General features: G+C 42.5%; 1 protein-coding gene across 2 annotated transcripts; it reads right to left on the reverse strand.

Annotated features, from left to right (window-relative positions):
* Positions 1 to 27,973, reverse strand: CCNB2 (cyclin B2). 2 transcript variants are annotated; one of them, XM_019441942.2, is made up of 9 exons: positions 27,795 to 27,973; positions 24,540 to 24,668; positions 24,325 to 24,435; positions 9,575 to 9,745; positions 9,313 to 9,471; positions 7,201 to 7,437; positions 6,756 to 6,896; positions 1,945 to 2,055; positions 1 to 314 (listed from the first exon to the last, which is right to left on the reverse strand). In XM_019441942.2, exons 1-9 carry the CDS (start codon positions 27,816 to 27,818, stop codon positions 183 to 185), a joined length of 1,215 nt encoding a protein of 404 aa, XP_019297487.2. In that variant the 5' UTR covers positions 27,819 to 27,973; the 3' UTR covers positions 1 to 182. The 2 variants fall into 2 exon arrangements, with proteins under 2 accessions (XP_019297487.2, XP_019297490.2); XM_019441945.2 differs by lacking the exon at positions 1 to 314 and adding an exon at positions 561 to 840 and having other exon boundaries at positions 27,795 to 27,972.
* Between the last annotated feature and the right edge of the window lie 15 nt (positions 27,974 to 27,988).

Consider the following 27,988-nt stretch of genomic DNA (forward strand, 5'->3'; position numbering starts at 1 on the left):
TTGTTGCTGTAAGACACTCATTTATTTTATGGGTTTTGTTTTTGTTTTTAGTGGTTGGAGACTGTGAATGCATTCACACTTAGAGAATAATGCTAAATGTGATCAACTGCCTGCCAAAAAAAAAACAAATAGTAACCCATGAAATAGGAAAATGCATTCCAAGTTTCAACATTAACAAGGTGTCACAGACCCGGTTTTGTTTTCCAGTGGTGGCCCCTTAGGACTGACATTCCTGGTCCCCACCATGCCTTTGAAGGAGAGGCATACTGTGAGGGCTGCTTCTGGTAGCCCTCAGCCCAGTGGGCCAGGCGTTCCTGTATAGGAATGAGAAAATAGTTGAGTACATTCTGAAAAGGAACAGTCATAGTTATCCTCCCGTTTTCAAATTTCATCATGAATCTTTTTATATCTCAGAAGTTTAAGAATGGGTTAGCATTCACTGAAGCCAAGTTCTAGTTTTTCCATTTGAGAAAGTGGCAGGAAGATCTTTCCCAAAGCCATAAAGGCAATAATTTACATGCTTCTCATAATAGCTCAAAAAGAAATAAATACACATAGGATACCTGAAGAAAAATTAATAGCTTTATTTTTCCTCAATATACATTTAGAAAATAGGTCTAAGAAAAGGTTTCATGAAATAGACCAGACGACTATGTACAAAGTGAAGAGTTCCAAATCAGCAAGTCAAAGCACCCAAATGAAGCACTCTTCCCTGAGGGCCACGGCAGCCTAGGACCGTCCCATCAGAGGGGACGCAAGCTCTTGGATGGCTTTTGAGTTCAGCTGAGGAATCGTGCTGATCTTCAGGAGTTTGCTGCTTGCATACTTATTCTTGATGGCCTGCAGAAGTCATCTGTGATTAAGCACGCATCAGGACCCCCTACCTTATACCATGTTCCTAGTCTAATTCACAAGTATTTAAGGGCCAGACCCACAATCTCCAACTAGTGCGATGAATCACTGAAGCCAGCTAGAGCTCTGAGGTCATAATGTGTTGCACCCGACAATTTCCTTCCATGCCTAGCAATGGATAAAGCCCAGCTGGTAGCACAGGTGATGGAGGAATAAATGGTGTCAAGGTCCAAGGAGCAGGCTCTCTCTCCTATGTTGCCAGAGGGTTGGGAGGTAGGAGCTGTGTTTATCATACCTAAGCACCATCACGACAGAACAGGTCTGCCAGGACCGGCAGCAACAACTGGCAATAAAAGCAAGTGGCAACCAGTGCTTAGCGGGTCCCAGACAACAATACCCTAAGGACTGAAAACATGTCACACTTCCATGGTGTGCTAAATCATACAGAAACTACATGCAAGGAACCGGGGGTGAGGACGCTTGGCACAAATGCCTTGCTCTTTGTCACCACACCTGTGGTGATACTCGGCATCACACAAGCACAGGAGAACACCCAATCTCCTCTGACTCCTCCTCTCAGGTGGGCCCCACAGAGACAGATACCAGACCCCGAGGAGGCTTTCTGAATGGGCTTCTTGCCCCTCCCTCTTCACCATGATTTGGTCACTGTCCCAAAAGATCCTGGACAAAGGCCCTGAGTGATCCCACCCCAAAACCCGAGTCTTCACAGAGCCCTTTGATGTGGGCCCTTGCTGTTCCAGATGACATGGGGAGCGCCTTCCCTGATGCTGAGTGCCCCGCCCAGGATGCTGGGACAAGGTGGGGAGACACACTGAATGGCCATCTGGCTGACTACCTGGGGCCTGGACCTGGTTAGCCTAGCTACTTAGTTTTGAAGAAAGTCTGCTTTTCGGATACGTCAGTACGCTCCATCCATCCCCTGCTGGACTAGAAAAGAGTTCGTGCTAAAATAGACTCTCACATATGCCAATATTACGTTTACATGAAAACGCAAACGCACATACGTACACATACTCTCATTCACAAAACCCATAATCTAATGCTTTCCACGGTTGGGGGAGGAGTACTTACGATGAATTTCGTTAAGTTTTCGTTAACTTTCACGACATTTTTGGCCATGTGCTGCATGACTTCCAATACTTCATTCTCTGTGTATCCAGTGTAATACTGCTGTTTTAAGTTCTGGAACACAATGAAGAGAGAAGGCGCAAGATAAAGCCTCTGCTTCTTTAGAAGAGCACATCTTATACATGCTAACATCACTTATCACTTGCGTAAAAGCTATACAATGATATTCTTACTTTTGTAAAATTCAGTAACAGCCCTAAACACTACCATTGTACCAGCAAAGCAGCCAGTAAATGCAGATGACTCTGGCTCTGAGCAAGACTAAATTAAGACACTGTGCAACTTCAGCTAAATCAAGTGACAAAGTTCCCATAATTATTATTTTTTTTAAAAAGGTTGCAGGGGTATGTAGGGTACTCCAAGTAACAAAGCTTTCATGCTTCTATCACCACACCGGGGTGGGAGTGGGGGGATGGAAAGTGGGGCAGAGTAAAAATAAAACCCAGCAAAGGAAAGCCCCTTTCAGAGTAATGGCAGAGACCTGGGACAAGCACATCTCACACATACCACCACCGCCCCCCCTGCCCCAATCAAAGCCCTACTGGACAGTGGCTGGTGGGGAGCTGGACAGAGCTGATACCCATATTGTTAGGGAAAGAGGTTCATTATTAAGAATAAATTAGGCCATGGGCAGCAATCTATTCTACAAAATCCAGGAGAACTAAAGACTGCCCGGGATTCTCTCGTTGGGCACTGTGTAGTTAAGCACTGGAGAACAGAGAGCAGAGAAGCCTCTAGGGGTAGAGGCTTTGTGACCTAGCCTCCTGGAGAACAAAGGTCAAGCAAAAGGACAGTTGTTGATTGGCAGTAAGATCTATCATGTGTGAAGACAGGTAAGCTAACTTTATTTCAGTTCTGTGATAAAATTCTAAAAGCCAAAGTACATCTGTCTCATATGCACAATCTAATTGGGAAGATAAATCATAATTTAATCTTTTTCTTTCTTACTTTTTTTTTTTTTTTTTTTTTTAAGAGAGAGAGAGGGAGTGCACATGAGCAGGGGAGAGGGGCAGAGAGAGAGAATCTTAAGCAGGCTCCACTCTCGGCGGTAGAACCTGACACAGGGCTCAATCCCACAATCCTGGAATCATGACCTGAGCTGAAATCAAGAGTCAGATGCTCAACTAACTGGGCCATCCAGGCGCCCCAGTCACAATTTAATCTTATTCCTAAAGTATTTTTTTTATTAATTTAAAGTAGGCTCCTCCTGCCCAATGTGGGGCTTGAATCCACAACTCTGAGATCAAGAGTCTCATGCTGTACCCACTGAGGCTGCCATGTGCCCCAATCCTAAAATGATTTAAAGAAAAAAAGAACAAAGCAAGATTAATTCTGAAATAACACACAACCACCGGCATTTTCAAGTCAATTCCCAGAAAACGAGGAGACCTAGAGCTAGTAGGTTCAGAGCCCAAAGAAGACATGTCCCAGAGGAAAGTAACTTAGCTAAAATGAGCCACTGGTACCAGGACCTTGTATCATCCATGTACCAGCAGCCTTGTTCCCTCAAGTTTTTTATTTCAAAAAATTTCAAATTATTTCAGAAAAAATGAGATAACATAATGAACATCTGTACATCTTTTGTGCAGATTCAGATTCCTATTAACATTTTGCCACTTTCTCGTTTTCTCTCTCATGGTGTCTGCAGCTAACTCAGTTGCAAATGGTTTAGCAGGAATTGTGTATGTATGTATTCACACACAATTTTTGAACTATTTGACAATGAGTTGCAGACACCATTACACATCACTTCTAAATGCTTCAGAAACATCCCCTAAATAGTATTTTCCTGTCTAGACACAAAGCTTTACACATAAAAAAATCAACATTTCCACAGTATCATCTAGAATACAGTCTATATTCAAATTTCTCCAACTGTTCCAAAAACATCTTTCATGGATTTGTCTTTTTAGATCCAGGTCCAATTAAGGTACATGCAGTATATCTGATCTTTGGGGGGTTTTTTACTTAAAACAACTCCTATTTTCTTGGCTTTAAATGACAACTTGAAGAGTCCAGGCCAGTTACTTTTAGAACATCCCACATTTAAATCTGAGTGTTTCCTGATGACTGGATTCGTGTCAAACATCTGGGGCATGAATTTCATGGAGATGATAATGCATTACTTCTTATTGCACCAGAACATAGGTCAAGTCAGGTGCTCCTACCACTGGTGATGCCAAGCTTGATCACCAGGTTAAGGTGGTAATTTGCAGACTCCCTATCATAAAGGTACAGCTTTCTTCAGCATTATTACATACCTCTGAGGTGATATTTTGAGACCATGTGAATCTTGTCCTCCAAAATTACCTCACCTAATGATATGAGCATCAGTCGATCCTCACTTGAATCAGTTTTTACATTAGGGGTTAAAATTTAATTTATTTATTTTTTTTAATATGTATTTTGAGAGAGCGTGTGTGTGCACGAGCAGGCAAGGGGGGAGAGAGAGATTCCTAAGCAGGCTCCGTGCTGTCAGTGCAGAGCCCGATACAGGGGCTCGTCTCAAGCACTGTGGGATCACAACCTGAGCCAAAACCAAGGGTCAGAGGCTTCATCAACTGAGCCACCCAGGCGCCCCTAAAATTTGATTTCTAACTCTACCATTCTTTCTGCTTTAATTAGCTGGTATCCTGATTAAAAAATAATAATAATAAAGAGCCCCTCTTCCATTCTTTCTTTTGTATCATTATAAATGCATGGATTTTTAAAAATGTGTTACAATCAGGGTGCCTGGTGGCTCAATTGGTTAAGTGTCTGACTTCAGCTCAGGTCATATCACAGTTTATGAGTTTGAGCCCTGTTATTAGGCTCTCTGTTGTCAGCACAGAGCCTGCCTCATCCTCCATCTCTCTCTCTCAACAAATAAACATTTTTTAAAAATGCATTACAATCTATTACTGTCACTATTCTTTTTTTTTTTTTTTTTTTACATTTATTCATTTCTGAGAGACAGAGAGAGACAGAGCACAAGTGGGGGAGGGGCAGAGAGAGAGGGAGACACAGAATCCAAAGCAGGCTCCAGGCTCTGAGCTGTCAGCACAGAGCCCGACGCAGGCCTCGAACTCACAAACTACAAGATCATGACCTGAACCGAAGTCAGATGCTTAACTGACTGAGCCACCCAGGCGCCCCTGTCACTATTCTTTACAATGCTCAGATTGAGTCAGCAAGAGCCCTTTCAAGCCAGTTCCTATGTCCTTTTCACATGACCCTCACTGATCCTTGAGAATTTGCTTGGTGTCTATTACAAACTGATCTAGGCTCACCTTATACTTCTTCTCCCCCAACCCTGAGAGCAGCTATCTCTCAAAGGTAGCCTAGTTCCTAGTGGGTAATGGTACTTAGTATCCATTATGTGGGCACTAGGTATGATCATTGCTACTGGGTTATCACTGTTTCCGGGCCCTCTCATGATTAATTTACCGATATTTCCAAAATAGATTTAACGCCATAGGGGTTTTCCTTTGTTTTTAATTGTTAATATTATCCCTCTTCTTATTGTGAAAATTTTAGTCCTTAATAACATTGAATGTTTGTTTTACCCTAATATTCCTAAATAGTTTCACAATTATAATAACAGATTACTACTAACAATACATCTCCCAAGTAAACTTTAAGTATGTTACCTCTTTTAGTCCTTTGTTTTATCTAACCAGATAAAGTAATTCTTCCCTCAGTGTTCTATTACCAGTTTGATATATGGTGACATTGTTGTTTCTGTTTAATTCCAGTTAGGGTTTGCATAAACACTCATATTGTTCAGAAATCAAGAAAGTTACATTATATTGTATACAGATGATAAAAAATTACAACCACAAGTCTTGCTCCCATCCCCAGCCTTCTACCCTGTTCCCACCCAACCCCACAGGTATCATTTCCATTAGTTTCTGGTCTATTCTTCCTGTTTTTTTGTTTGTTTTTTTTTTTTAATTAGGAAATACCTAAGCACACATACGTACTGTCTCTCTCTCTCTTATTCCCCTTCTTTCTTACATAAAATGTGTGGAGGGACAGCCCTGCCATGGTGTCCTGGCAAGCTTGCAGGCAGCCACATAGGGCCAGGCAAAGGCCTGAAGCCCAGCTGATGTGTCTTGGCAGAATGCTTGGTGATCCTCCTGGAATGTGAGGGGAGGGAGGCTGGGAAGAGCAGCTCCCACCCTCCTCCATATCTCCCCTGAGAGGCTATCTTGAGACCGTTTCTTAACACCTGGGCTCTGAGGAGGCTTTTGTTCTGCTGCTCTTGGGGCACAACTACAGATGATAAAACTGCTTAGTACCAGTCTAGAGTTGGCTCCTTCGCAAAAGGGTATCCCACGACTCCCACTGCAGTCACCTGGCCCCTTTCGTTTTGGTTCTTGTCCGTTTTGGTGCGTGAGATAAGGACCACAGTTGCTGGCAGCTTTGGCTACTTGTATAAACCTAAAAGTGGCTCCTTTTTACCTTTACTGGCTCAATCAGTTGGGCCTTGGCCCTGCTTTTGTCTTAGATGCTTGACGCCTTGCTGGTTTCATTTAACCAAAGATCCCAGAAACCTTAGCATACCAGTTGTAGGCAGCCGTGCGCAGCCTTCACAACTGTATAGTTAGCACCTGGGTGCCATGGTGTGCTTACCTAGTCTACGTCTGAAGCATTCCAAGCAGCTTTCTTTTAGGCTTCTGGATTTTAACAATTGCTTTAACAACACTGTGGTGAAAATGGTAAGACCTTTCATATCCAGAGGGTCTAAAATTTCTTCTTAACGCAACACTCACCCATTTTCCTTGGCCTATAACTTTCTGGGACAGGCAGGATGCAGCCGCTGCCACCTTCGAAGGGTGATAATGCACCATGTCATAGTCAATGAGAGTCAGCTCCATCAGGTATTTGGCTAAAGTATGCTGTTCCACATCGACCTAGGATTGAATAGCCCACAGCAGTAAGAAGCACAGCTATTATCACTGTCTTGCAAAATCACAGGTGAAGGCCTAGGAGCTGAAATCCACTCAATTCACCCGTCCTTCCCAGCAAGTGCCCTATTCCACAGAATATTAAAAACACAGAGCATGAGGTCTTTTAAGAATTGAGGAGATAAAACATTAGGACTTAATGAGAACATGTTTTCCATAAAGTTTTAAGTTTTCCTTTAATTGGATCAATGTTTCTAGCATAAGACAACAGGGGGAAAATAAAGTCTCATATGGAATCGGAGGCACTTACCTCCCCAGCTTTTGAGGCCCGCCTTAAGAAGTGCAGTGGCAAAGGTCGACCCAACTCAAATTTCAGCTCTTTCAAAATCAATGTTTCCATTTCTCGGATCTGGGAGCTTGTATAAGCATTGTCTGTGATGTAAACAAAGTCTTCGATATTTGGAGAAAACATCTCTTCATATTTGGAAGCCAAGAGCAGAGCCGTAATTCCAACCAGTTGAAGCTTCTTACGGGAAACCGGTTGAACCTAATTGAAGAAGAAGGTGTCAAAAGTTATGTCCAACCAGAGGACTGGGGCACTGGGGGGAAGAAAGTGAGAGCGAATCACGTCCTGCAGAAGTACACATCGTCTCTCCTCATCCCCCTCTTACGAGCACAGGTAAACTGTGTATTAATTGCAGGTACCGTCAGGGGCTCTTGGCTGGCTCACTAGGTGGAGCATGTGACTCTTGATTTCAGGGTTGTGGGTTCAAGCCCCACATTGGGTGTAGAGATTACTGAGTATTCACTCTGTGCCAAGCACGGTGCAAAGATTTCAGTAATCATCTCACTGAATCCTCGCAAAAATCCTAGGAAGTATATGAATTTTTCTCCACGTACAAAGAGATGGGCTGAGAAGAGATTCAGACACTAGCCCAAGATCACTCAGCGTCTCAGTAGGGAAGAAATAAGCCTGAGAACCAAGCTCCTGGTCTGTGCTCCAGTCTCATCATCCTGGCTTGAACATCTGGGGGAAGTCCCAACATGGCACTCCACACAGTCTGAATCAAGATAAGGTCAAGCCAAAAAGCAGGGTTAAATAATGGATACCTAGGGATGTGGAAGGGGCTATCTCAAACATTTCCTTAATCATTCATTACCAAAAGTACGCTCATTATTCAACCTGAGGTATCTTCAAAGATGCTTCAGAGTCAGGGGAAATCTCAGTCCGGGGTATGAGTGTTTCCCTTCATTTTCTTTTTCTTTTAAAGTTTTTTTTTGTTTGTTTTTTTACATTTATTTATTTTTGAGACAGAGAGAGACAGAACATGAGCAGAGAAGGGGCAGAGAGAGAGAGAGAGAGAGAGGACACAGAATCCAAAGCAGGCTCCAGGTTCTGAGCTATCAGCACAGAGCCTGACATGCGGCTCGAACTGAGGGAGCCACGAGATCATGACCTGAGCCGAAGTCGGACCCTCAACCGACTGAGCCACCCAGGTACCCCTTCTTTTTCTTTTAAACTGGGACTTCGCTTTTCTTGCTTCAACTCTCATTTTTTAAAATCTACCTAAAATCTGACTGCTTTCCTACCCCATGAGGAATGTATAATGCAAACCACTGAATCTATGGTTTCGTAGGATTTTGTGGTATCTCAGGGTCATCATTATAATAAATACAATTATTACTGTATTGTTGGGCAGAATTTGCACTTGAGTTATATCATAAATGTCAACTTTAAATACATAAATCCTTATCTGCAGTAGGGCTACTGCCTGATGGATAACACTAGTGCTTTCTATCTGGCATTTCCTCTAACTGGTTAGGGTTTTAGGACACCAGGTGATAACTATTTTGATGACCACTCCTGCCTCTCAGCTTAATTTCTTACATTCCTCTACTTTAGACCTCCATAACTCAGTATACTCCCCACACATACTCCCAATCCCCCTTTAAAAAATTCTGCCTCCTCTCCTTTCTACAGCGATTCATGCAACAGCTGGCTGGATACTGCAACATTCTCTAGCTAAATTCCTCATTTTTCAGATGAGGAAACTTAACAACAGAGAGCACCAAATTACAAAATCGATTAAGCAGACCCGGAAAACCAATATCCAAAGGCACCACAGGCTTGGGCTGACCTTCAGACCTCGAGTTGGTATGTTTCCTCTGATGAATGACTGGCAATGCAGCGTCTCCCTCCCTGGGGCCCCCAGCATTTCTCTGCAGGCTGACCTGACACAAATGCCCACCACTGGTCAGCATCACCAGAGGTCTGACACACTTGGCTACTTTCCCTTCTGGCACATGAAGTTCCTCGGTTTCTCACAAAGTGACTTTGGGTCTTTTCTTCAAGGTACCACACTTTGGTATTGCACAATGCAATTCCAGTGTGCACTGCTACAGTCCCTGAAGCCACACTCACCTGTAAAAATCGATCCATGATGGCGACGCACATGTACAGGGTCTCCTGCAGCAGCCTAAACTTGGAGTGGACTTGCACCAGCCAGTCCACCAGGATGGCACGCATGCGTCCGTTTATATCCCTTCCATCTAAGAAGCGTGGATTTATGGATTGCAGAACCTGTTGACGGAATGAAAAGTTTAAAAAGCTGACCTCATTTCCTTCCCAGCTGTGTGGTGAATTCCACATTGCTTGCACAACCAATACCCAGAGGCCCACTCACCTCAAGCTGCCTTAGATACTGGTAGATATCCTTAACATAGTCGCTGCAGAGCTGAGGGTTCTCCCAGTCCTCATTATCAATATCCTCGATTTTGCAGAGCAAGGCATCAGAGAAAGCTTGGCAGAGGTTCTCTTCCTTCATGGAGATATCCTCCTCTGGGGGAGCAGGACCCTATATGGACAAATTAATGTGCAGTAGCCTTAATCATTAATCATAGCCAAATACATGCAGAGGCAACTGGTTTTAAAAGTAGCATATGCATTTTTAAAATATGTGAAAGCCAAAACAAACAAATTTCAGAGTAAGAGGTGACTAACTCAAGATGTAGTAGATGAAGTTTTTAGGGATATACTCCTCTGTTTAAAGTTCTGTAATTTCACTCCGAGGGAAAACCTTAAGTCCTCACCATGGCCTGTGGGCCTGCATGATCTGGCTTTCTCCTCTTCCTCTGCTGACCGCCTCCTATTTCCCTGCCCTTGGTTTGCTTCACTGCAGCCTCCCTCACTGCAAGTGGGCTCCCTCTTCACAGAAGCTCTTGTCCCTGCACCCCTGTGGGTAAACTTTTAGTTTAAAAGTTACCTTCTCAATTAGGTATATCCTGACCCCCCATTTTAAATCACTGTCTGCCACCTATCATCACCCCCACCACATTTCATTCCTCTTACTGTGTTTTTCCCCATAGAACCTATAACCTTCTAACAGATTATGGAGTTTACTAATATACGATGTATATTATTTTCTGTCTATGTCTGCTAGAGTGTAAGCTCTATAAGCTTACATTTATTAAACTGATTTTGGTCCCTAAGGTATCTCAAATACCTATATCATCCCTGACACATAGTAGGTGCTCACTAAATATTTATTCAGTGAAAGAAACTTAGACACCTGGGTTAAGAGACTCTTAGAGCTGATAGTTCACCTCAGCTGTAGCCTCTTCTGCGAGTATAAAGATTTCCTCTCGTAAACTAATTTATTCTAAATTGAGAAACTGGCAACTAAAAAGCAGAAAAGCACATTCCAGCCTATGAATAAAATAGGAGGAGGAAGCAAAGACTGAGTAAGCACACACCCAGTATTTTCTTATGCTGACTGGGTGGCTATTAAAGTCACACAAATTAAAAATTTATAAAGTAAGTTAAAAACAAGCATTTGGTAATGAAGTATATATAAACCATTACTTTTCAAAAGAATAAGAGGTACTTCTCAAAGTAAAACCTAACAGGACTGGTAGACTATAGAGACTAGGTATTAAAGAAATAAAATATAGAAAAAGAAGGATGTATAATAAACAAACCATTTTAATTTATATTAAAGCTCAGTGATTATAGTTTCCAGTCTTAGAGAAGGATAAAACAGTAACAGCAGCAGCAGGAAAATATTTATAGCAGTTCAGATCACATCCTTTCCTCAAACACCAAAGTTCTTAAACTGAGGAAGGGTCAGCTGAGCAAGTTATGCAGGTATGCATGCCACTTATTCAAGAATTTAAGAACCTCAAGGGACTAGAATGAATAAGAGCTACTTGGGGTACCAGGGAAAAACCTAGATAAGGTTACCAGAGAAGATGAGACCTCAAGGCAAATGAATAGGCAAAAGGTAGGCAAGCACAAAGTCCCAGAGGAAGCCAAGAAATAAAGGTAAGTCTTGGGAAGTACACGCTGATTTGGAATGGTGGGATGTAGTGCATGATGTGAGAGAAGATGGGCTGGAAAGGTGAGCAAGAACCTTGCTAGGGAGTTTAGATTTTACCCGAAGGGAAGTGAACCCACTGAAGGAATGGAGCAAGAGTGGCTAGAATCAGAGGCACCTGGCTGGCTCAGTTGGTGGAGCAACAGACTCTTGAAATTGGGGTTGGGGGTTTGAGCCCCCTGTTGGGTGTAGAGATTACTTAAAAATAAAATCTTTAAAAAAAAAAAAAAAAAAAAAAAAAGGTGTTGGGGTGTTTGGGTGGCTTAGTCAGTTAAGCATCCAACTCTTGATTTTGGTCCAGGTCATGATCACACAGTTGTGAGATCGAGCCCCACGTCAGGCCCTGTGTTGGGTATGGAGCCTGCTTAGGATTCTCTCTCTCCTTCTCCCTCTGCCCCTGCCCTGCTCACACATGCAGGCACGCTCTATCAAAAAAAAAAAAAAAAAAAAAAAGAGTAGCTAAAAAAGATGGGCTTTTTTTTTTTTTTTTTAAACGTTTATTTATTTTTGAGACAGAGAGACAGAGCATGAACGGGGGAGAGTCAGAAAGAGGGAGACACAGAATCTGAAACAGGCTCCGGATTCTGAGCTGTCAGCACAGAGCCCGACACAGGGCTCAAACTCACTGATCACGAGATCATGACCTGAGCCGAAGTCGGCCGCCCAACCGACTGAGTCACCCAGGCGCCCCCAGATGGGCATTTTAATAAGCACACACAGCTTGGTTAAGTTCAAGGATATGTTTATGTTTCAAGGACAAGGTTCATCACTCTCTCTCAGGGAAGTGCAGTCAGTACTAGAAGGCTGGTTTAAGGAGGCAGAGATTAAAGTCATGCACTGTTGGGGCGCCTGGGTGGCTTGGTCGGTTAAGCGTCTGACTTCGGCTCAGGTCATGATCTCACGGTCTGTGAGTTCAAGCCCCGCGTGGGGCTCTGTGCTGACCGCTCAGAGCCTGGAGCCTGTTTCAGATTCTGTGTCTCCCTCTCTCTCTGCCCCTCCCCTGTTCATGCTCTGTCTCTCTCTGTCTCAAAAATAAATAAACGTTTAAAAAAAAATTTTTTTTTTTAAAAATAAAGTCATGCACTGTGTGTGCTGCCTTAGCAGCCTGAAATGTTTCCCTGTGTCTATTCAGAAGTACACCTGAGTTTAGCCATATCCCAAAGCCACCAGGATAAGACATGGCTAATTGCTCTGGCCCTTAATTTAGAATTTCTTGAAAGCATTCCTTTTGGACTCCAACAAAATTTAATTATAAAATCCTGTGCAGACAGTAGCCTAAGCCCTAGGTGCCAACTATGTAATCCTACGTCCTAAAAAACTAAAAAGCTGGGGCACCTGGGTGACTCAGTCAGTTGAGCATCCGACTTCAGCTCAGGTCATGATCTTGCAGTTCATAGCTTTAAGCCCTGTGTCAGGCTCTGTAATGACAGCTGAGAGCCTGGATCCTGCTTCAGATTCTGTGTCTCCCTCTCTCTCTGACTCTCCCCCACTCATTCTCTCTCTCTCAAAAAGAAAAAAAAAAAAATTAAAAAAAAGAACTAAAAAGCTAAGAAACTAGTTAACTAACCATCAGAAACTTTTGTATGACAAAAGTAGTCTGAGAATAAAAATCTTCAAATTAGATTAACGAATGAGTTCTGTCAGTTGTCAGAGACAACTGAAAAGTCATATCAAAAATAATAAAGATGTGAGATTTTGCTGAACTTGATAAGCTCCTGTAGTAGATAGTCTGAGTAAAGGCCACTGAAATTCTACTACTACTGAGGTGGGTTTGTTGACACAAGGTATTACTATTAACATGCAAATGTGTAGGTGTTTGCATGAGTTTTGATAAAACAGACTTCCCTTATTTACTAAATTTATGACAAACAATGTCAATTAAGTACAAGAAAGGACTCCCAGAAAAACTGATGCTTCCGATTAGACAGCTCATGATTTGTAGAAGTGTGTACTTCTACACACAAAGGCACACACAATTGCAGAAGGGCAAAATCAAGTACTGGGAATAGCTTTAGGGAATACACTGAACTGGAATTTGGAGGGTAGGGATAGTAAGAATGAACTTTTTTTCAATGCTTATTTTACATTATTTATTTTTTGATAGAGTGTGAGCACACACATGAGTGGGGGAAGGGCAGAGAGAGAGAGTCCCAAACAGGATCTGCACTGCCGATACAGAGCCCGACCTGGAGCTCCAACTCATGAGCCATGAAATCATGACCAGAGCTGAAATCAAGAGTTGGACGCTTAACTGGCACCCCCAAAATGAGCTTTTATTCTATATACCTGATGTATTTCTGTAGTCTTTTGCTGTTATGACTATGTTTCTTGTGTTATTAAAAATAAAAAGCACTTTTTTTTTTTTTTTTAAGATTTTATTTATTGGGGCACCTGGATGGCTCAGTCGGTTGAGCGACCAACTCTTGATTTAGGCTCAGGTCATGATCCCAGGGTCGTGGGATCGAGCCCCGCATTGACCTCTGTGCTGAGCTTGGAGCCTACTTGAGATTCTCTCTCTCTCTCTCTCTCTCTCTCTCTCTCTCTCTCTCTCTCTCTCTCAAATAAAAACTAAAAAAATAAATAAAAATAAAAATTTTGTTTTTAAGTAAACTCTACACCCAACATGGGGCTTGAATCTCCAACCCTGAGATCAAGACTCACACACTCCACTGACTAAGCCAGTCAGGCACCTAAAAAGGCACTCTTCTTTTTAAAAAATGTGAATAGTTGTGCTTATTTCCCTTTTATATCTTGTTTTTGTATTAAGGATAGTTAAGCCATAAAACATTCTCATAGCTGAATACTGACTATTGTAGAGGCCACTTTTATGCAACAGGCTTGAGCAATGAAACTTGATCAAGGCAAAAGGGCCCACAGTGACCACCAAGCTGAGTGCAAACAAGCAATGGAAACGGGCTCATTAAGCAACTCACCATAGGCTCTAACTGACCAATTACAACCAGGCACAGTTCCTAAGATTACCAAAAAAGGGAAAATTCCAAAAGTCCCATACTCCCTCACTCCGCCCTTTAACTGTGGCCCCTCACCACCACCTCCCCACAGACAGTCTCTCCTTTGCTGTCCTGCCCAACCGCTCCCTTGCAGTGTATTTTTTTTAATTTTTTTTAAGTTTATTTATTTAGTTTGAGAGAGAGAGGGAGAGTGCAAGTGGGGGAGGGGCAGAGAGAGAGGGAGAGAGTGAATCCCAAGCAGGCTCCACACTGTCAGCACAGAGCCCAGTGTGGGGATTGAACTCACAAACTCTGAGATCAAGAGCCAAGATCAAGAGCCAAAATGAAGAGCTGGGCGCTTAACTGACTCAGCCACCCAGGCGCTCCTCCCTTGTGGTGTATTTAATAAACTTTCCTCTCTTTTGTTCTGCCTTGGGTGAATTCTTTCACCACCCATGCCACCAGCCCCCACCCAAATGTCCCATGTTTGATGGCACCCCCATCCAATCAGAGCGACCCACAACTACTACTGAATTTAGTGTTTACATCAAATCGTAAGTCTAAAACCTCATCTGAATTTCTAACTCTGACTCCCCAGCAGCTCTCCTCAGTGTGCATCTATCTCTGCTACACCCTGTTTTAATGTGTGCTCTGACATTCCTCCAATTGACTGGGGCTCCTTTTGGACAGAGCTGGTGGTTCATTCAACTGGTTTCCCCGGTACTCAGCAATGTGGCTAGGACAAAGCCTTCTTCCTTTCACACAACTCAGTGTTTGCCAAAGCCTCTTTGGTCAGCAAAAAAATAAATAAAATAAAACAGCAATAACAAGAACACTGTTTTCTCCCAAAATTGCAGTATAATAAGCTTCTGCAAACACCTGTGAACAGCGGAAACCCTTTCAAGTTCTCAGCCAGAGCCCTTTGTGATTCAGTTGCTTCATCTTCTACGAGGAAAGAAACCTGCCCTCCAGTTTTGCAGAGGACAGTATGGATTTGGCTGGGAACATCTGCTTTCATGAGCACACGGCTTATAAATTTTCCAGGGCTCACTGCTGCTAGAACCCTGTGCTCAACTGGCATTTCCACACCTCCAGGGACTGGCTATAAAGGAGCAGCAATGACTGCAGATGCAGCAGATGACAAAGTAAAAGCCAAAAGGCTGATCAGAGCCAGGCAGGCAGAGAGGCTCATCTGCCAGCATGAGGGGACTCCCCCTAAACTGTGGACTTAATCATCTCTTCTACATTACATTTCTCAGAGAAACGTCTATTTGAATTGGAAGTATTGTTCATTAATCCCTGACATCTAATAAAACGAGAAGCACATTTTAGCCACAGAAGTGATATTTGTATCAACTGAGTTACAGGTCCATAATTCTTTATCTGAAACACAGTGGCCTCAATTTTGTCAGGAAGCTAGAACAAAAGGAGTCACCAAGGAAATGCAGGGTAACTCAGAAAGAGTGGAGTTGCAGAGGTCATAGGAAGAAATTTCTCCTCTGTTTTGTTCATAACATTTTTGGTTTTTTTCTTTTAATTTCCCTTCTTCTCCAACTGGAAGATTAATATGTACCTATGGTGAAAAGACTGAAAATTTTAAGCCAAACGTCATACGCAAAAATAACTGATGTGGCAAACAAAGGCAAAAGAAGAAAATTAAATTTCCTTTCAACTTACAGCACATTGACAAGTCCTTGAGATAGGCAGAGTGACCTTCGTCTGCAAACTCAGCAGCCTTGATGTTGACACTTTGCTAAGGGCAAAAGGCAATCTTAGCCCAACCTCCTAGGAACCCATAAGTCTACTTTAACATGTAGAAATTCCTTTATCTCTACCCCCGCCCAACAAGATACATGTTGGCAATCATACACACTCCAAGTTTATGGCCCCCTGACATACATCTGAAGGGTCTCATAACTGAGCTTTTTACTAAATAGTAACGAATGACCTTTCCCTAACAGCAACTAGTCCCTCAAGGTCCTTAAAGCCATAGAGACTTACCCTATCCCTAACCCCCTCCCAACTTGCAAGCATATAATCTTTCCCCGGTCACATCCCCAGTGCAGTTCTTCCTGCCCACAGGTCCTGTGGTGGTTTAATAAAACCACCTTTTTGCACCAAAAATGTCTCAAAAATTCTTTCTTGGGCTCCTAACCCCATTTTTCACATCATTTGGCGTCCAACATGGGACTGAGCCTTCTCATCTGGACTCTGAGCCTCAAAACCAACTTGGTATTTTCTCTTTTCCTTTACTTTCATTTCAGGGGCTTTTCAAAGAGCATAGTCTTATTGGAACACTTTCAAGTCAATTACTCAGGCTGCAATCCTCTAGCCCGTGGCTACTCCACAGGGAGGAGAAAGCCTGCCTTTGGCTGGAAGTTAGTACCATGGCTGGAATGGTAATAAGACCCAGAAACTTGATGCCCTCTCTTTATTTCTGTCCTTATGCAAAGCTGCCTGTCTTGGGCACGGGACAGCCACCCAAGCGACTAGCATGGCTGCCATCTTAAGACTCCTGTGTGAAGTTCCCTCCTCACTGGTCTCATGTGATCTTCTCCATATCTCCGTATCTCTGGTCTGGCCGCAAAATGTCCACTCAGAGCCAGCCGAAACCAGTACCCGATTGAATTAAAGACCAACTGAGGACTGTCTCCTGGAGAAGTTGGGTGTAAAGACTCCATGTGTTGGAATGTCGCTTAGACCATGATGGATTTCTTTCTTTACTGTTCTCCCAACTAACTACTTGAACTACAAAACTGGGTAATTTCCCCTTGTAAAACTTTAGTGTTTTTCATGGGTTAAAAGCGGCAGGTTCCTCAAGGCAAGTCAAACTAAAGCAGGGCCTTCACAGCATTCTTGTCAAGGCAAGGTCAACTAAAGCATGGCCTTCACGGCATGTTCTTCAAGGCACAGCCTTTTATGGCATGGCTTTCAAGGCATGGCACAGTATTGTGGTCCATATGCCAGGCACCCATTTGTAGCCTAAGAGGCAATGGGGAAGCAGAGGACACTAGCATCACTTCCACAGGGCCTTTCACAGGGCTTTTTAGGGCAGCACTGCCTTCAAGGCAAAGGAGTATGGTAATCAATAGCAATTTTCATTCCAGGGATGCCGCAGGTCACTTTGGACACGCAGAACCTTTGACATATCTTGCGTGGGATGCCACCTGGGAGTCAGGAGGATATTTTGGTAGTGGACCCTCTTTGCTTTTCTAGGAGCATGGGAGCTTCTTCAGTCCCCAAGGATTCTCTTGGAATGCCTTTTAACCCACTGGAAACAATTCAGATTGCAAAATTTAGGAAAGGACTGATATTCTGTAACACTCCATGGCCTTAGTAGGATCTATTGGTTATATCTCTTATGCAAGAAGCAGGACAAATGGACTGAAGCCCCTTGTGTCCAGGCTTTTATGGCCCTAAATCAGGATCTGGACCTTAGGGCCTCTTGCAGAATGTGTCTAACCACCAACCAGGTTAATAAATCTCCTCTGGACATATTGGATGATGATCGTCTGAATAGGCCCATTCCTCCTCATAAACCTACACTGCTAGAGGAAACTCTAGCAATGATTCCTCATAATTAGGATACTGTTAAGGCTGGGCCTCAAACAAAGAAGGCTTCTTGATGGTTTTATTCCTTAGTCATATTTGTCCCAGGGACTACCTCTTTTGATGTCCACCTGCAAATAGAGGCTTTAACCTCAATTTTGAGGTCGAAGAAGCCTCAAAACTTACTATGTGACAGTCCCTGACAGTAATGACTCTACATCAGGTCCAGAATGTCTTAGAGACCCAAAGGCTATCAATGGATGAAGGGAGGTCAACTTACTAAACACAGACTATGTTTAGAGATACACCTGAAATAAAACTTATCACATTTTAAACCCAGATACTCTTTGCCTGAGCCGGATCATCATACTTCTGTGTTAGAACATGACTGCTCAGAGATTATTGATCTTGTTTATTCTAGCCAATCAGAGTTAAGAGATTTCCCTATTGAAAATGCAGTAGTTTCTAATGGCAGTAGTTTCACAGAAAAAAAAGATAAGAAAAGCTGGGTATGCTAAAGTCAGTCTAACTGTGGACTTTGGACTGTGGAGTCCAAAGCCCTCCAGGCAAATACACCTGCCCAAAAAGCCGAGTTAATAGCACTCATTCATGCTTTACAATTGGCAAAGGGCCTCAAAATTATTATCTTTACTGACTCTAAATAGGCCTTCCTAGTCCTACATGACCACAGAGCGATTTGGAAGAAAAGGGGATTATAATCAAGCCATCACTCTCTAATCAAACATGGCCCCCAAATTATTACTCTTCTTGAGACTGTACACCTACCTAAGGAGGTAGCTGTAATTCACCTCAAAGGACATCAAAAGGATATGACCTTAGAATCTATAGGTCATAGATTCTATGCCAACAACTTGGCAAAAGTTTTATAGCAGTCTCAACTCCAATAAAGTCCATAACTCCAGGGACACCTGGATGGCTCAGCTGGTTAACTTCAGGTCAGGTCACGACCTGACAGTTCATGAGTTCAAGCCCCATGTCAGGTTCTCTGCTATCAGCACTGAGCTGTCAGATCTTCTGTCCTCCTCTCTGCCCCTCCCCTGCTCACATATGTGCTCTCTTTCTCTCTAAAAAAAAAAAAAAACACCTTAATTCCAGTCTAGTCAGACCAAGAAACCACATAGCCCAAGAACTGAGGATATTTAAAAGAAAAAAAAAAATTGCACAGGACTAGCTTGTTAATAATAAGGGGAAAATCTTTATCCACCCACCCCCTGCCAAATAACCAACAGAAGGTAATATAGAGTTTATTCCAGGCTACTGATTTGAGTAAAAAGGCCACTGAGGTGACAAAAACCTTGCTAGAAGAAACTGCCCTAGTTTTGGATTCCCCTGGTCCCTACAAAGTAACAATGGACCATCTTTTTATCGCATTAATAACTGAGCAAATAGTTTGGGCCTTAAAAAATTACTATTTACATTCAGCCTGACAACCACAGTCCTGTGGAAAGATGGTCCTCCAAAATCGAATGGCCCGTGAAATCCTGCCTACTGTTCAACGAGGCCCAGAATTAGATGACTGGCTCCTAAGGGACCCAGTGGCTATGCAGCTCTAACTAGTTGCCATAGCTTCCCCCACCCAGGCTGGATAGGCCACTGTACTCTGGGTTTTTCCCGAATGCACGAATGCATTATTAAAACCTTCACCAAACCAGCCAACCTTCCAAATTTAAAACAACAGTGGACACAGGGGCACCTAGGTGGCTAAGTCAAGTAAGTGTCCAACTCCTGATTTGGGCTCAGGTCATGATCTCGCAATCTTGATCCAGTGTGGATCAAGCCCCACACTGGGCTCCACGAGGGCAGTGCAGAGTGTGCTTGGGATCCGCTCTCTCCCTCTCTCTGCCCCTCCCCCACTCGTACTCTCTCTCAAAATAAATACATAAACTTTAAAAACAACAACAACAACAACAGCAGACACACTGTGTGTTTCATTGGTATGACCACCTAGCATCCATCTTTGTTACCTCTTTAGGACTGGAGGATATTGTTTGACAGATGAAGTTCTTAATAAACATAGTCAAAGCCCTAAATGACACTCAAAATAGCATTTCCCTATTAAATACTGACGTAACACAGATGTGTAAAGCAGTTTTACCAAACAAGATGACATTAGATGTTTTAACTGCTGCACAAGGTGGAACTTGTGCTATTCTAAAAACAGAATACTATGTATACATTCTAAATTACCACAAAAATATTTCTGGGTTTCTAACTGACATGATCACTCAAACTGGTGCCTTAAAGGATCCCTCTCTTCCCTTTAATGATTGGTTAAACTCCTGGACTGGAGGAGGATTTTTGTCAACTATCAAAGGACTCTTATTTGGGCTTCATTTTTTTTTTGTTAATTTTAATCATGTTTTGCTGTTTTCTCCCATGTCTCTTCACCTGGTGCTGAGACTCCTTCATTACCTTAACTTGAAGCTGACAGATGATCCTTTCCACTCAGAAGATCCATACATGTGGTCTCCCTTGGATTCAAAGGCCTCTGCCATATGTGTGTGTGTGTGTGTGTGTGTGTGTGTGTGTGTGTGTATATATATATATATATATATATATATATATATATATATATCCCCAATTGACCACTGTTGACCCATAGGTAAGGACATCTCTATGCTACTCATTCAGGAGGAAGAAGTTACAGAAGATAAGACCTTCCACCCTTAGCAACCTTGAAGATTTAAGGGTCAAAATTGTTCAGGGGGAATGATGTGGGATATAAAGACAAAAGAAGAAAATTAAATTTCCTTACAACTTACAGCACATTGACAAGTCCTTGAGACAGGCAAAGTGACCTTCCTCTGGGAGCTCAGCTGCCTTAGTGTTGACACTTTGCTAAGGGCAAATGGCATTTAAGCTGATCCAGTAATGGAACTACTGGATATTTACCCAAAGAAGATGAAAAGATATGTGTACCCCTATGTTTAAAGCTTGTTTATTTATTTGTTTATTTTTGAGAGGGGGGAGGGTCAGAGAGAGAGAGAGAGAGAGACAGAGAGAAAAATATCAAACAGGCTCTGCACATCAGTATGGAGCCCGCCTTGGGACTTGAATCCACAAACCACGAGATCATGACTGGAGCTGAAATCAAGAGTCAGTTGCTTAACCGAGACACCCAGGTGTCCCAGCACCCCTACATTCACTGCAACATTATTTACAATAGCCACATGTCCATCCATAGATGAATGAATAAAGATGTGGTGTGTGTACACACACACACACACACACACACACACACACACACCTCTGACACACAGAGGAATATTACTCAGCCATAAAAAAAAGAATAAAACGTTGCTATTTGGAAGAACATGGATGGAACTAGAGGGTCTAATGCTAAATGAAGTAAGTCAGAGAAAGACAAATACCATGTGATTTCACTAATATGCAGATTTTAAGAAACGAAAGAGAAGCACCTGGGTGGCTCAGTCGGTCAAGCGGCCAACTTCAGTCATGATCTCAGAGGTTCGTGGGTTTGAGCCCCACCTAGGATTCTGTGCTGACAGCTCAGAGCCTGGAGTCTGCTTCGGATTCTGTGTCTCCCTCTCTATTTGCCCCTCCACCACTCACCGTCTCTCTCGAAAATAAACATTTTAAAAAAATTAAAAAAAAAAAAAAGAAAAGAAAAACAAAACAAACGAACAAAGAAAAAAGATATGGAGCATGTGACTCTTGATCTTGGACTTGTGAGTCAAGTCCCATGTTGGGTGTAGAGATTACTAAATAAGTAAGTAAATAAATAAATAAGGGAAAAACAAAAAAGAGACAAACAAAAAACAGACTTTTAAGTACAGAGAACAAACTGGTAGTTGCTAGAGGGGAAGTGGGTGGGAGATGGGTGAAACAGGTGAAGGGAATTAAGGGTACACATATCATGAGGAGCACTGACTAATGTATGGAATTGTTGAATCACTATATCGTACATCTGATACTAATGTAACACTCTGTTAATTTACTTGAATATAAATAAATAAATAACTTTAACTGATCTCCTAATATTTCCCTATTATATAAGAGATATTCATTTCAGAACTAATGAAAAGTCCTCGGTGTCCCTCTAATCATTTTCTTAGGATAAATTTTAAAAACAGGTATGGAGAATAACCATTTGAAATAACACTGCCAAATTGCCTTCCTGACAGGTGGGAGGAACCACATTCAAACAGCCACCCAAATAAAATTCTGCATAATGGTCTGGAGATAAGGCTGAAAAGCTGCTTTGGGTTTAGCATTTAGGATGTCACTAGAAACCTTCAAGGAAAGGCCTATGAAAGGAAGGTCAGTCTTGAGTATTTGTGCCGAGCTTTACCTCTTGATCTGATGCTCTCTCCTGGCTTTCTAATAACAACATGCTTGCAACCATCACCTGCAAGGAGAAGGCTCACAAGTCGGCCCCTCTTCTTCAGATGTTGCTGGTGTATTTGTGACTGCATTTCCCGGTGGATGTTTCTGTCACCTCAACAAATCTAAAGCCAAATGAGCCGCCTTCCCCAGAACTTCCCCTCCCTTTCCTGACTTTCCCATTTTTTTAAATTATTCCTTATTCTTATTCCTTCACTCCAAGCAACACAGCTAAAGAATTCCTTCTAAATACAGCACGATGTCCCTGAAAGGAGCGGGTACACCCCAACATATTCAATGTTGTTTCTTAGCACCTACAGACACTGGCATATATGGGTGAGTGCTTAGGGGTGATCTGAGCTAGTTCAAGACCCTCATCAGCTCTAGCATGGACAATTGCAATACCTCCTAATTTATGTCCCTTCCATGGCCAGTCTACACTGCTTTCATCATTTCCCACCTCCTCACAGCTTCCCTCACTGCCTAATGGGATAAAATCCAAGTTCCAAGGCTTTCAAATCCAAATGCAACCTTTTCCCCAACTTTATTTTCTGCTTACTCACACAAATCTTCTGACCCAGCTTAGATGTGCTGACTCTTTACCCACAGGACAAAATTATAGGCCTATTTCTGCTTTGGTGCCTTGATTCTTGTTGTGCTTTGTTCCCTATAAGGTGCTCTTTACTATTAGCATCTCCCTATCCTTAAAAATCCCACCTATGGGGGCGCCTGGGTGGCGCAGTCGGTTAAGCGTCCAACTTCAGCCAGGTCACGATCTTGCGGTCTGTGAGTTCGAGCCCCGCGTCAGGCTCTGGACTGATGGCTCGGAGCCTGGAGCCTGCTTCCGATTCTGTGTCTCCCTCTCTCTCTCTGCCCCTCCCCCGTTCATGCTCTGTCTCTCTCTGTCCCAAAAATAAATAAAAAATGTTGAAAAAAAAAATAAAAAAAAAAAAAATCCCACCTATGAAGTTTCCTCCAACCACTCCATCCCTTAGTGTTCTCTCCCTCCTGTACAAGCACCTTCTGAAAGATGGTACTTCCATCTACCCCAGACATTTGATGCTCAATCATCCATTGCCCAGGGGCATCTGGCATCATTCCCTGGGATTACTAATTTAATTTTAGGTACATATGCTCCTTCTGGATAAGAGAGATATCAAGGCAAGATATCTCTTTATCAGCCTTAACACTACTGGATGTGTTTATTAAGTGGTCAATACATATATTTCTCAAATATATCCAATGTGTTATTTTGAAAATTTTCAAACAATGTTATAAATGTTATTACTGTATATTATATATAGAGTAAAACCTTGGACTGCGAGTAACTTGTTCTGCAAATGTTCTGCAAGATGAGCAAACATTTCTAATAAATTTTAACTTGATAAATGAGCGATGTCTTGCAATACAAGTACTACGTGGTGCTGAACATCACATGATCACAACTGAGCCAATGGTTCTCGTCTCTCTCACTCCCTACAGGATTGTGGATGATGGTCTCCCATGCTCAGATGCTCGGTTTCAGGCTGTGGTGCTTAGCAGAAATCAGTGATTTTTCAGAATGTTGGAAGGTGCCCACAACTGGTATTGGTGTATTTTTTGTCACTTCAAAGCACTTATGGACAGTTCTTTGCTTTTCCACACAAAAGTAAGCTTAGGAATGCTTTGTTTCATTCTAGGTCAAGCTGTCTGCAGACAGAGACCCCTTCCTCTGCTGCCTTATTGCTAGTTACATTAAATACACTATATGACAAAAGTTTAATACTGTACTGCAGTCAACATCCATGCGAGAGTATAAAATGACCCCCTTGCAGGAAAAAGTTCAAAAGAAATGCAGTAAGATCATTACGGTATGAACGAGTATGCAAGCGGCCAAAATTGAATGATTTTATAAGAAGTCCACATCTGCATCTCCTCTGCAGAGGAGGAAGAGAAAAAGGCAGAGGAATCCCTCACTTCAGATGAGATTAGGGAGATATATAAAATGTGGGGAAACGGTGCAAAATTTTGTAATGAATAACATTAAGGTACCATCACTAAAAGGATGGATATGTTCATTTTGTACTCTGCTGTTTCAAAGGAGAGCTCTAGTTATGAATGTTCTTCAAAAGTGGCGGTGATGACAACGGTGCCTTTGCAGTCTAGCCGAAAACAAGCTATTTCATTAAGTACATGTGTAAATACAAACCGTCCCACCTTTGGAGCCAACATTTCCATCTGTACCGGTTTCACGGAAGCAGTAGGTTTCAGTTGTTTGTTGACATTTGTTTTGGCGGGTTGAACAGGTATTTTGGTGTTCTGAGTTTTCTACAAGGAAAAAGAAATGTAACAGGGCAAGAAAGTCAGTGGTGTTCCTCAGAGCTATACACAATCAGCCTAGTGTACACATGGACAGTCCTCATGGCTATTACCTTAGCTATGTGTGGAGGTCTGGTCGTAACTCTATTTCCAATTTCTTCTAAAACTGCCCGCCTCATTGTCACATGACTCTTAGCTTTAGAATTAACTCCCGTGTCTACATTCTCCAAATCAGTGGACACCTAAAAAAAGAGGGGCGAGAAAAAAAGAGTTAATGAGAAGTGAAGACAACTTACAATACTTTGCTCGTGTCAGGTACCAAATGTAGAACTGATTTGGGAAAGGTGAATACGTGGATATCTACTTGTAAGAGGGAGAAACTACATTTTAGAAAGTCTAAAAATGCTGAGTGATTGATCATATCACTCTTAATTAGGCAAATCACTTACCCAGCTTATCTGTAAAATTCATTAAGAGTTTAAAGAGGGTGCCTGGGTGGCTCAGTAGGTTAAGTGTCCCACTTTGGCTCAGGGCATGATCTCACAGTTCATGGGTTCGAGCCCCGTGTCAGGCTCTGTGCTGACAGCTCAGAGTCTGGAGCCTGCTTTGGATTCTGTGTCTCCCTCTCTCTGCCCCTCCCCAACTCATGCTCTGTCTCTCTCTCTCTCTCTCTCTCTCTCTCTCTCTCTCTCAAAAATAAATAAACATTAAAAAAAAAGTTTACAGATAAGGGATTATTTCTCACATAGCACCCACTTATTAGAGATCTCCGTATACTACCCATCTACTTAAAAACTTTAGAGAGATTAATAACAAGCACAATTAAAACACTATTTAAAAGCTTTAATAGGTCCAAGTGTTTAAAACCTAAACTAGCTTTGATTTTTATGCCATTCTACAAATAAGAAGTGCTCCTATTGACATGATCTTTAGAGATACTGCCTTTTAAAATGAGGCTGCTGTAGCAGGGACACTCATATTAAGAATATTTAGGGAGCATCTTGGGGGACCTGGGTGGCTCAGTCCGTTGAGCATCCGACTGTGGCTCAGGTCATGATCTCGCGGTTTGTGGGTTCAAGCCCCGTGTGTGGCTCTGTGCTGACAGCTCAGAGCCTACAGCCTGCTTCGGATTCTGTGTCTCCTTCTCTCTGCCCATCCCTCACTTGTACTCTGTCTCTGTCTCTCAAAAATAAATAAATGTAAATAAATAAATAAATAAATAAATAAATAAATAAATAAATAAATAAGAATATTTAGAGGGCATCTGGATGGCACAGTCCCTTAAGTGTCCAACTTTGGCTCAGGTCATGAGCTCACAATTCATGAGTTTGAGCCCCACATTGGGCTCCGTGTGTCCCCCTCTCTCTGCCCCTACCCTGCTCTCGCGTGCTCACTCTCTCTCTCTCTCTGTGCTGACAGCTCAGAACCTTGAGCCTGCTTTGGATTCTGTGTCTCCCTCTCCCTCTCTGCACCTGCCCCGCTCACACTCTGTCTCTCTCTCTCTCAAAAATAAACATTAGAAATAAATAAACACTTAAAAAAGAATATTTAGAAATGAAATAGTTTTCACAGGTAAAATAGTTTTACTCTAAAATTCAGACAAAGTTGAAATGGTATGAAATAAAAAACCATTAGATGACCTTAACCTGCTTTAGACAGAGTATGTTTAGAAACAAAACTTGCCAGAAAAAACAATTCATACAGAAAAGTTTATTATAGAAGTGAACGTTTCATGAGGAAAAAAAAACAGCATGTCCTATCCCTAAAAACTGTGAGTCCTAAATTTTTCAATCCTAAAAAAATCTCCCAACAGGCGATTTGAATGGGCCTTCCACAATGGACAGAATGGACCTACCAGAACAGAGGGGCAGAAGAAAACTCAAGCCTTCCCTGAATAGAAAGAATTTGACTATGGGGGCGCCTGGGTGGCCCAGTAGGTTAAGCATGGGACTCTTGATTTTGGCTTAGGTCATGATCCGAAGATTTGGTGGGATGGAGCCACAGAGGTCTCTGTACTGACAGCGGGGAGCCTCCTTGGGATTCTTTTTCTCTCTTTGTCTCTCTCTGCCCCTGCCCTACTTGTGCTCACATGTTCTCATGCTGTCTCTCTCTCTCTCAAAATAAATAAATAAACATTTAAAAACAAAAATTTGACTATAGAAGAACTTCATGGGACAGATTAGACAAAAATTACTTGTCAGTTTAACTTACATCCACAAAAGGATAAGAATTAAGTACCGATTGCATTCATTCAATTTTTAGGATTCTCAAAAGCACACTCTTCAATTTTTTCTAGCAGTAACTGCCAATTTTAAAAGTATTTGAAATTTTAATGCTTATGTGTAATCTAAGTTTAAATCCATATGGAGAAGAAAACTGGCAGCTTTTAACCAGCCTTATAGCCAGGAAGAGAGAACTCAGGTGTGTCAGGGCCCTCTATTTTTCAGCAAAGGAAAAACAGATCAGGTACAAGTCAAGCCCACAGGAAAACAAAACAAAACAAAACACAACAAAACAAAACAAAAACAACAACAACAACAACAAAAAATATATATATATATCCAAATATTTATATATATATATCTAAATATTTATATATATATAATAAAGTATATATAATACTATATAATATATATATATATCTCCAAAACACTATTAACACTTGGATTTTTGCAAAGATGAAATAAATGAATCTGGACCCTTCTTTCTGTCTGCCATATTGTTCTACATTAAATGTAAAATCTCTTTTACACTTGATTGAAGAAATTGAATTTTTGAAAGGGACAAATCTGTACGTTAGTGAACTTAGCCTGGGAGACTTCCTATGCAGAAATAAATGGGAAACTTAGAGCGAAATGTGAAAAATCCTTAACTGTTACTTGATCAAACATTCAGAACACTTTACTACCTACAGCGTTTCTTCCAGTGCTCTCCATCCCCACCACGGAGTTTGAGAACAGGGAAGGCAATTACAACAACCTTTATTTAGCTAGCACTCTAACAACAAAGAGCACTACGGGATTGCTCGCTGAGAAGTCCAGTGCTGGAAAGGCTCACTTGACAGGTGCCACCTACGAGGCGCTTTCCTACACTTTCCCACCCTAGGGCTGCGACTGGCCAGGGGGAAAGCGGGGAACCCTGAGCGGATCCCAGGAGGGGAGAGGCCCGAAAAGAGGACAGGCCGCAGGCCTGGGCCGCGGGGAAAAAAGGTAGCCCGGCAGAACGGGAAAGCGGCGCGGCGGTTGAGAGGAAGAAGCCCTGCGTAGAAGAGAGGGGGCAGCTAGAGGCGGGTGAGGGGGCTGCTCCGCCAAAGCCGCTGGTCAGTGGGGGGGAGGTGGGGGGAGAAGGAGTCGGCTGGGGCCACTCACCGTCGGGCGTCGGAGCAGCGCCATGGGGGAAGGGACAGGCAAGAGTGCCAGCCCGACCCAGGAAGGGACGAGGACCGGAGATGGTGGACAGAAGCTTCCGCGGCGCCGTTAGCTCTACACTCCAGCCCGCACTGCTTAGGATCTTCGCAATGTCTCCTAGTTATACGGGATTCAAATACCGCGCTGCTCGCGCC

This window comes from Panthera pardus, unplaced genomic scaffold (genome assembly GCF_024362965.1).
Source record: "Panthera pardus isolate Hobbes unplaced genomic scaffold, ASM2436296v1 HiC_scaffold_24, whole genome shotgun sequence".
In the NCBI taxonomy this organism is placed as follows: domain Eukaryota; kingdom Metazoa; phylum Chordata; class Mammalia; order Carnivora; family Felidae; genus Panthera; species Panthera pardus.